This window comes from Gymnoscopelus braueri, assembly GCF_963280865.1.
Source record: "Gymnoscopelus braueri genome assembly, chromosome: 13".
In the NCBI taxonomy this organism is placed as follows: Eukaryota; Metazoa; Chordata; class Actinopteri; order Myctophiformes; family Myctophidae; genus Gymnoscopelus; species Gymnoscopelus braueri.
The window spans coordinates 43988813-43998657 of record NC_137615.1 but is presented as its reverse complement, the minus strand read 5'-3'; the positions used below and the strand labels follow the sequence as shown (position 1 = coordinate 43998657).

The following is a 9845-nucleotide window of genomic DNA, read 5'->3' as shown; positions in this document are numbered from 1 at the left end:
GCATGTCAAATACCTGTAGCTCTATAAGGCAATTAACAGTGTTTCACTCATATTGTTTTTTGTATTCTGTTAAGGGCCGTCCACACCAAGCACTACAACGACATCTACATCATTTAACTCTAGTGGTGGTGTGCACTCTTCCATCCACTTGAATTAGAACGTTTTTTAAAACAATATCTTTATAGTTATAGTGCTTGGTGTGGATGGCCCTTTATGGTATGTTAAACAATGTTTTCTATCATGTTTTCTTTAAGATTACTTGTAGTGGATCATCAGTGCTCTACAATACAGTGAAAGGTGGGGGTTCTCTTGTGGTGGAGGTGAAGAACTTCAAGGGAATTGCAGGAGTCTATGATAGTTGGAGAAGCTTTTATGCTACATAGAAGGTGGAAGGCAATGAAGACTATTCAGTGATTAACATGAACATAAACATGCACAGTGCATCATTATCTGAACTAAATGTACCCTTCAACTTATTGTTTATACCCTGAATGACTGGTGCAGATGAGGTACAGATACAGGTTTTGCAGCAATTGCAGAAGATATTAGGCCATAATTGTGGAATGTTCAAGCATGCTCTAATAATGTGTACTTTACATTGACTAAAGACCATTTTCCAAATATAATTTTTTGCATCTTGGAAACATTGTAACATTGAGGTGCCCACTCTTCCTTGGTGTCCACTCTTCCGGTTACCATCTGAAGGACGAGTGAAGCTAGTCTGTATGTGTGTGTGTGTGTGTGTGTGTGTGTGTGTGATCCCCCCCCCCCTCTTTCTCCCCGATTTAGTAGTTATGCCAGTTGATTCCTCCCCACACAGTTGTCACTGCTGTTGTATCCTACTGATTCACCTGCCAGTGAGGAGGGGAGCCTTCATCCTACCCCTCCCACCCAACACTTCCTGCTGAGAGGTGCCGCCCCAGCCCATAGGAATAGGTCACCCTCCCTGCCCGGCTTCCCTCCCCCTCCCCCGAACACGGGCCAACTGTGTTAGTATAGACATTGGACAAAGCCGGATGCACCATCCGTTTGTGTGTGTGTGGTAGGGAGATTAGACGGAGTGGATGTCATGAAACAAACTATGTAATGTCCTGTTAAGAAAAGAGGAGGAAAATAGTGAAAGTGAATTCAACTTCATATGTGAAAGCAGCTTGGAAGGTTGGATGAAATAGGAGAAAATGACACTGATTGTTAAATTAAAAAATAAATTTTCATAGATTTTGAGATTTTTCCCAAAGTAGTGATGCTTGGGTTAATGTTTTTTATTAAATTGTTAAATATTATAAAACATATCAGACATTCTAGATTTCCCAAAAGAAATGCATGCACTTAATTCACCCTGAAGCAGGTACAAAACGTAACCTCACTGGCATTAAAACTTGACATTACTTTGCCATTAATTAATTAATTAGTTAATTAACTAGTTAACTGTTTGATGGAGGCTAGGTGTACATATTGGATAATATGGATGTGAAAGGAGAATATGCTTTGTTGAAGGAGGAACTGAAGTTCTCCCAGAAGGTAGTGAGTATATACATACATGTGGTGTACCACATTCACCATTCATTTGTTTGGTAGGTACAGTAAATACATCATGAATCATTGTTTCCAAAGATGTACAGTAGGTTGAGCTGTGTGTCTGTTTCACTGCATCTTTTAGGAACCATTACGGAGAGCAAAATGCATTTGTTGTAAATGTACTCAAATGCTAACGATTCACCTCATCGTTTGAGTTGTTAATGGGTTTAAATAATCACTTAAAGTTTTTATAGTTGCAATCTTGTAATGTTTAGAGTTTAAACTTGTTGTTTGCTGAGCAATTATACAAATTAGTAGCCTTAAGTTGTGTTCAGTTGCAACTGCTTCAGAGAGTGTGTGTGTTGTACTCTAAATTTATTATTATCCAGCTATAGCTAGTCATTACAACTCATTATATCCATGTATAGCTAGTCATTACATCATTGAATTCTATGTGTCTCTTTGCTTGGCTTTACAAACTATGCCTACAGACTGATGCTTGCTCTCTTGGGTATTAGTGCAGTGTAGATGCTGCTTACCAGGGGTGTAAGTAACCAAGTACATTATCATAAGTAGGCTACACTTAAAGGTAGGGTAAGTGATTTGCTTTGGTTAAAATAAGTGTTAAATAGCTCTATATTCTGATAGTACTCATTGCTATAGAGTGTCTGTTCATTATTAGGAGTCTCCTTGTCTCTCCACCTCTTTATTAAACAGAAAATGCATTTTCGTTTCAGGTTCAGTTTCATTTCCAATTTTATCCAACCAGGACAGAGAACTCAATCAGGATACAGATTAAACAAGTGAAATTGGAAGTGATGACACTAAGAAATGAGCAGACAAAATTGGAACTGGAACACTATACAAATTAAGCTTAAAAATTGGTACTTTCTCCTGATTGGCTGAGATTTTGACACCTACCGAAAAATGTATTTTCTGTTTATTAAAGAGCTGGAGAGACAGGGAGACATCTGTTACTGAAAAAACACTATAGCAATGATTACTATCAGAATATAGTATTTTAACCTTTTAACAAAATACTTTTTGTTTTAACCAAAAAATATCACTTACCCTACCTTAAGTACAATTTTTAGGTGTTTTTGCTTTACTGAAGTATTTCCAATTTTCAGTAGGCCTACTTGTACTCTTACTCCATTACATCTCAGAGGTAAATATTGTACTTTTTACTCCACTACAACTTTAGCTACTAGTTACTTTGTAGATTTTTATTATTATTACAAAGCATAAATTAACCCCTTCAACCATACATTTTGGCCATTTGAAAATAGCCGATCTGCAAGCTCACAATGCGCATTGTGAGCTTGTAGATCGATTTTCAAAAGAATGTTATAAATTTGAAAACTTGTGAAATGGGGACAATGGACATTCTGCATAATGAGTACTTTTACTTTTGGCACTTTAAGTACATTTTTATACCAATGCTGTTGTACTTTTACTCAACTAAATTTTGAATTCTGGCCTTTTTCCACCACTGCATCTGAGAAGTACAGAAATGAGAGGCAGGAGATGTTTGGGGAATTGACAGATCAGGGTCTCAAAGTCTTCTCTGTTAAGGCTATTTTTTTACACCAGAGGTGAATTGTCAGCATATAGGAAGAACAGTCTTGAGCTTTCTCCACTCTACTGATCTCTACATTATATTCGAAAGTGCAGGGTTATGCAGCAAACCCCTCGCCTGTGGAGGGCAGGATTACACTTGTCAGTGTACAGCCTGCAGGAAACTTAATAAGAAGAGAAGTAAGTTACCCGGCCGGAAGTGCAGGACAGCGGAAGTAAACAAATGTATTTATTTTACAAATTTACAGCATCAGACACAATCATTGCTCTCTTTAACGGTCAGTGTTGACCACTGATCAGAGCCGTTTAACAAGTTACCAAGATGAGTCAAATTCAGACCGTGAAGCAGTTTCTGTCTGCAGCTGCTGCTGAGATCGTGGAAGCTGTTGAGAAGATGATCTCAGGATACGAGGAAGAAACGTTCCAGTCCAAACGAGAGATCAGTCGACAACGCAAGATGCTCGATGCGCTTCTACAACCTGAGATCAGGTTTAGAATAGGTAGGCTAAAACCAACGTTCTCAAAGTGGGGTCCGCGGACCCCTGGGGGCATAGCCAGGGGGTCCGCGAAATAATTCAAGAGTATTATTCTTTTAAATACTTTTTTTGAATTATTTTATAAAATTACTTTTATGATTTTTTTTTAATGATTATTTTATTGTGATTAGATATGTGATGTTGATCCCTGACAATTAGTTGACTTTTGGTGAAAAGATATTGCAGGTATCGGTTGATATCGGAATCGGAAAATGAAGAGTTGGGCAATATCGGAGTATCGGATATTGGCAAAAAAAGTCTATATCAAACATCCCTAACAAGTTTATTATTTTAAAATTGAAGCACCACTAAAATACACCTTTAGACTGGTCATTTTACATGTCTGTTTTTATTAGGACTATTAGTATAGAAGTGTTTCTGAAGTCTGAACCATTAAGATCAGTTACTTGAAAAGTGTGCTGTCAGGTTTTGCACAAAAGCAATTTGAATAAAATGTCTATTGGCACATTCCTATAGTAGTAGTGGTTTCTGTTTATGACTATGAAATGGGTCTGAATGATTTTGATTGAAACGTTTTTAATACAAATAGTTCCAATGGCATCTAAATGTACACATGTTGTTGTAAGTATATGCTTGTCGGTGCTGCGAGGATGAGGGGGTACCTGGAAAAAAAGTTTGAGAACCCCTGCGCTAAAGTATGCGATGTATGTATGTGATTGATGTGCTTATAAAACCACGGAGCTAAAAAGTATCGCGCTCGTTTTCAATAATGCAACGTCCTGCTGCCTTTTTGCATTTTGTGCAATTCATTTAGAAACAGGTGGTACGCTGGACCGTTGAGTGATTTCAAACGTGCGCTTCCAAACTCCAGCACATAGAAAAATGATCACCTGCACAGAATTTATTGACAGAAATAAATATATAAAGAGGATAATAAGCTTTCCATACAGCTGCAATGTTGGTGAGTTTAACGTTGTTTGATACAATCAGATAGGACTCTTCTGTTTGGATGTATGGGATGTCAAGGGTTGGTATTGCAACTCTAGATGCCAGATATAGCATATCATCTAAGAGTTGCTTGCGGCTAGATTGTATGGAAGCGTATACATGCCATAATTCAAATGAAATTGCAAATTCGAAAATGCAATTGAAATGAGAGAAATGCTTTTTAATCTTCAGGAAATGAACGCATTTTTTGAGACAAATAAATGTAAAATGCAATAGCATTTGCATTTATTGTTCCAACTGCTCTTGTAATGTAGAATTATTGTGTGGCACTGTTGGTTGTTCCAAAGTTTTGTCTCTACAGCAGTAAAAAAGACACACACACACGTTAAGTCATTGCTGAATGTTCTCTTCTCTTTCCCTGCTCCTCAGAGGAAGCACAGCTCAACCTCTCTGTGTGGGAGAAGAACCCAGAGTCCCTGCAGACTGAGAGGAGACACAAGGAACCTTTGAGCATCACCATAGAGCCCATTCAGGTCCTTGTGAAGCATTTTCTGTCAGTGACTGCTGATGAGATCGTGGAAGCTGTTAAAAAGATGATCTCAGGATACGAGGGAGAAATGTTCCTGTCCAAACGAGAGATCAGTCGACAACGCAAGATGCTCGATGCGCTTCTACAACCTGAGATCAGGTTAAATCGAATGCCAGGTACAGGTATGTGTTCAAATTTATCTGATTGACGTGGTGACATTAGCCCTAGAACGGCTGTGATATTACATACATTTCACGTATTCCAGTTACACAGCCATAGATCACTCCTATGCCCGCCCGGGTAGCAAACGGGATCTCTGTATATTAGTCTCACATGGTCTACATCATCAATTCCAGTAATGGTCTGAATTACAACTTGTGTTACCAGAGAAAAGCTCAGGTAAGCCTCTGATAGGCTGGTCTAAGGAGGTCCGTGGTTTCTAAATTAATAATTCTGTCTTGATTTTTTCTTTTTGGTCCTTAACTAGCCCAACCTGTGACCTCCCCCTTCGCTGTATCTCTGGGACTCTGTGACATAGCATTGCCATCATAGAGTTACGATATATCTATTGCCATCTAGAATTGGGGGTGTCATTATTTTCCCTAGATTTCCGGAGGGGGGGAGGGGGGGTTACCAGGCTATGTTTTCCCAACATTGTATAAAAAATGTAAAGGTAGTCCTATATTTATTTTCTACAGTACAGATGTCTGTAAAGACGGGGAAAGCGGCACAGGAACACGCTTCTGTATTTAATTCAGCTCAAACTATAAAAAAATTAATTCAATAAATGTAAACAGTTGTTTAACAGTGAAATATAATCTCTTCAGATGTCTTCTTTACGGCAGACATCAGTAGGAACTGTGCATAATAATATTTTTTCTCACTGTACATTAGCAAAACATGACATTTCTCCTCTGTTTACCCATCCTAACTACTAGGAGCAGTGGGTGCTATTAATACAATGTCCTGGGAGCAGTTATGGGTTAAGTATCTTACTCTGGGATTATACTTTGACACTTTGACCTTGTGATTCCCATACGTTCTCTATCCATTCAGCTATGGCCACCCATACTACCTTTATATATTTTTAGGACATTGTGAAATGGGTCATAAATGTCCGGCACCCCCAGTTCTGAATGGCAAAGCTATGTGACTGAGTCCTGGAGCTACAGTGAAGGAGAGGTCACACATGGGGCTAGTGTTCAAACATGTTTCAATGGTTGTGCCTCAGATGTTCAATATCTAATCATCTAGCTACTGTCAGACTACCTGTTTACTGCACAGCTGTTTTAACCAATTAATTAAGTTACATTGGTTACCATGGCATCAGTAGAGATGCTATAATTAAAGGGATAGTTCCGTTCTTTTTAATCCAAAGGTTCTTGGATGTGTCTGTGTGCTAGATTAAAACTGTTTTTTTAATTGGCACGACTGTTAGAGACATGTCCACAGGACACTTTTAGCATTGTGAAGCAAGAACCTTGAGCTGTGCGATATACTGATGATGTTTAATCCTTGTTAAATGTTCTCTTCTCCTTTCTTGCTGCTCAGAGGAAGCACAGCTCAACCTATCTGTGTCCCTGCAGACTGAGAGGAGCCACAAGGAACCTTTGAGCAGCAGCCAGGACAGAAGACCAGAGGAGGACACCATCCATGATGCATTCACTCCTCAGTGTGTGAAAAATGAAATAGACAAAGTAGGAGAAGAACCTCTACCTGTCACTTCAGCTGAGCAGATGATCATAGAGGCTGATGAAGAGGTCCCATCTCCAGGATTCTCTGAGCCTGAAAACGGAGATGACGATAACTGGAATGCTACTCAAGATGCACACAGTGACGGAAGTGAAGAGTGGAGGCCAGGCAGACAACATCGCACACTGACAGCTAAGACACCACGGACAGCTAAGACACCACGGACAGCTAAGACACCACAGACGAAGAAAAAGCAAGAATCCTCCTGTATGATCTGTGGGAAATATTTTCATTACGAAGTCTCATTGATGAAACATGTGGCAAGTCACCCTAAAGATGTCTGTGGGCTGTGTGGGATGCACTTGAAGACAGAGGAAGATTTTAAACTTCACCTGAAGACTCACAAGATTGTGAAAGTACTGGTTTGTGATGTTTGTGGGAAATGCTTTGGCACTTCCAGCCATTTGGGGATGCACATGAGGAGCCACACGGCAGAGAAGCCGTTCAGATGCAATGAATGTGGTAAATCCTTCAAGTTTCCCCACGACTTGACAAGTCACCTCAAGACCCACACTGGAGAGAAGCCTTTCATATGCGAGGTGTGTGGTAGATCATTCTTCGCACAGAACACTTTGACAAGACACCACATGATCCATACTGGGGAGAAGCTATATTCATGCACCATCTGCAGCAAACATTTCATTAGGTACGCTACATTAAGAAAACACATGCGGACTCATTTAAAAGACAAGAAAATCACTGTAAACACTCCTGTATTTGACGATGGGGATGCTAACGCAGAGGTGGAAGACAGTACAGCGCTGATTACAAATGAGCAGCCGTTGCGAATCATATTATGTAAAGTGTGTGGGAAGGATTTTCCCTCCAAAGTCTCATTGGTGAATCATCTGGGAATTCACCCCAAAGATGACTGCGGCCTGTGTGGGATGCACTTCAATACTGAGGAGGATTTTGAACTTCACCTGAAAACTCACATGGATGTGAAAGCACTGGCTTGTGATGTTTGTGGGAGACGCTTTGCCAAACTTTTCTATTTGGAGAAACACATGACAACCCACATGGGAGAGAAGCCGTTCAAATGCAATGTGTGTGATAAAACCTTCAGACAACGCAGCGATATGACAGAACACCTCAGGATCCATAGTTGGCAGAGGCCGTACTCGTGCACCACCTGCAGTAAATGCTTCAAAACCAACGGTAATTTAAGACAACACATGCAGAGATGCAGACTCGTTGAAAAGATGACCACTCCTCCTGTAACCACTCCTGTATTTGACAAGGGGTATGTTAATGCAGAGGTGGAAGACAGTATAGCACAGACGTCAGAAGAGAGCAGCCGTTCAGATGCGAGGTGTGTGTGATAAATCATTCAGTGTACGTTGCACTTTGACAAGACACCACATGATCCACACTGGGGGAGAAGCCATTCTCTTGCACCACCTGCAGCAAATGCTTCAGTGACTACACTACATTAAAACAACACGTGAAGACTCCTTCAACCCATGTAGACCGGGAAAGAATCTGTGTAATTTTAAGATTTCTTTGGCTATTCAAAAATAGCAGTTATACAAGCTCATACACCGATGGCGGAGGAAACCATGCAAGGCACCAACCTGCTCATCGGGAGCAATTAGGGGTCTTGCTCAAGGACACTTCGACACTGACTCTGGGGGAGCCCGGGATCGAACTGGGAACCTCGCGGTTCCCACCCGGCCTCTCTACCGGCCACTCTACCACTGAACCACTCCCTGTCTGCTATTTTTGAAAAATCGTGAAAATGTGTGCAAATCTTTGAATATATTTATATTTCTAAAGCAAACATTTGTAACTCAAATCTTTGCTTCTGGGCGACTCTACAAATGTCTTCTAAATCATAGTTATTTATTTTTTTAATCAGTGGTTCTCAAACTTTTTCATGTTAAGGACTCTCAAAATGATATGTATTTGGCTGCGGACCCCCATCTCAAATATGCTAGACGTTATGTGGAAGACAGTAAGTGCAGGTGACAAACATCAGTCACTATCTGTAAAGTAAAGTGTGCGGGAAGTATTTTCTCTGTATGGTGTGGAGAGCATCACCTTCACCAAGGAGACAGCTTGTGCATAACGTGTTGAAATCAATTCAGTCTTTCTTCAATTTTATTTTGTTTTGTTTTCATCATGGTTTGAAACACAAAGCTGTACATTTGAGCATTGTATTCACTAATTTACTGTTTGTGTGTAGAATATGGTAATTCTCACTTCTATTTTGGAGTTATCTGGTTTCTGCCCTACAGCATGCACAGATATGCTGTTACAGACAGAGAAATGGAAAACATAAACCCTGTCCACCTCCGATGACAGTGACACAACCGTCATTAATGGTTTTGAACTGTACTTACTTTTATTTTAAAAAAAATCTGTCAGTGTAAACCTGAAGATTGTTTATAATTTATTTTTTTATTTTATAAATCAACATGCAGCTTTGCTCAGAACTGCTACCTTGGGTGTTTGGACTTTTGAAAGATCTGCCTCCGTGGCTATAACATTAAAAATAGTTTATTCCCATACCACAGGTTCTTGCATGTCAATTACCTGTAGCTCTATAAGGCAATTAACCGTGTTTCACTCATATTGTTTTTTTGTATTCTGTTAAGGGCCGTCCACACCAATCACTACAACGACATCTACATCATTTAACTCTAGTCGTGGTGTGCACTGCACTCTTCCAGCCACTTGAATTAGAACGTTTTTTAAAACAATATCTTTATAGTTATAGTGCTTGGTGTGGATGGCCCTTTATGGTATGTTAAACAATGTTTTCTATCGTGTTTTCTTTAAGATTACTTGTAGTGGATCATCAGTGCTCTACAATACAGTGAAAGGTGGGGTTTCTCTTGAGGTGGAGGTGAAGAACTTCAAGGGAATTGCAGGAGTCTATGATAGTTGGAAGCTTTTATGCTACATAGAAGGTGGAAGGCAATGAAGACTATTAAGTGATTAACATGAACATAAACATGCACAGTACATCATTATCTGAACTAAATGTACCCTTCAACTTATTGTTTATACCCTGAATGACT

At 39.7% G+C, this 9845-nt stretch overlaps 1 protein-coding gene across 2 annotated transcripts; it reads left to right on the top strand.

The window, feature by feature from the left end:
• Window positions 1-3384: 3384 nt before the first annotated feature.
• On the top strand, window positions 3385-9845 carry LOC308098675 (uncharacterized protein). 2 transcript variants are annotated; one of them, XM_080447083.1, is made up of 3 exons: window positions 3385-3596; window positions 4971-5246; window positions 6622-9845. In XM_080447083.1, the coding sequence occupies exons 1-3, from the start codon at window positions 3419-3421 to the stop codon at window positions 8142-8144; spliced, it is 1977 nt and encodes a 658-aa protein (XP_080303209.1). In that variant the 5' UTR covers window positions 3385-3418; the 3' UTR covers window positions 8145-9845. The 2 variants fall into 2 exon arrangements, with proteins under 2 accessions (XP_080303209.1, XP_080303208.1); XM_080447082.1 differs by having other exon boundaries at window positions 4971-5252.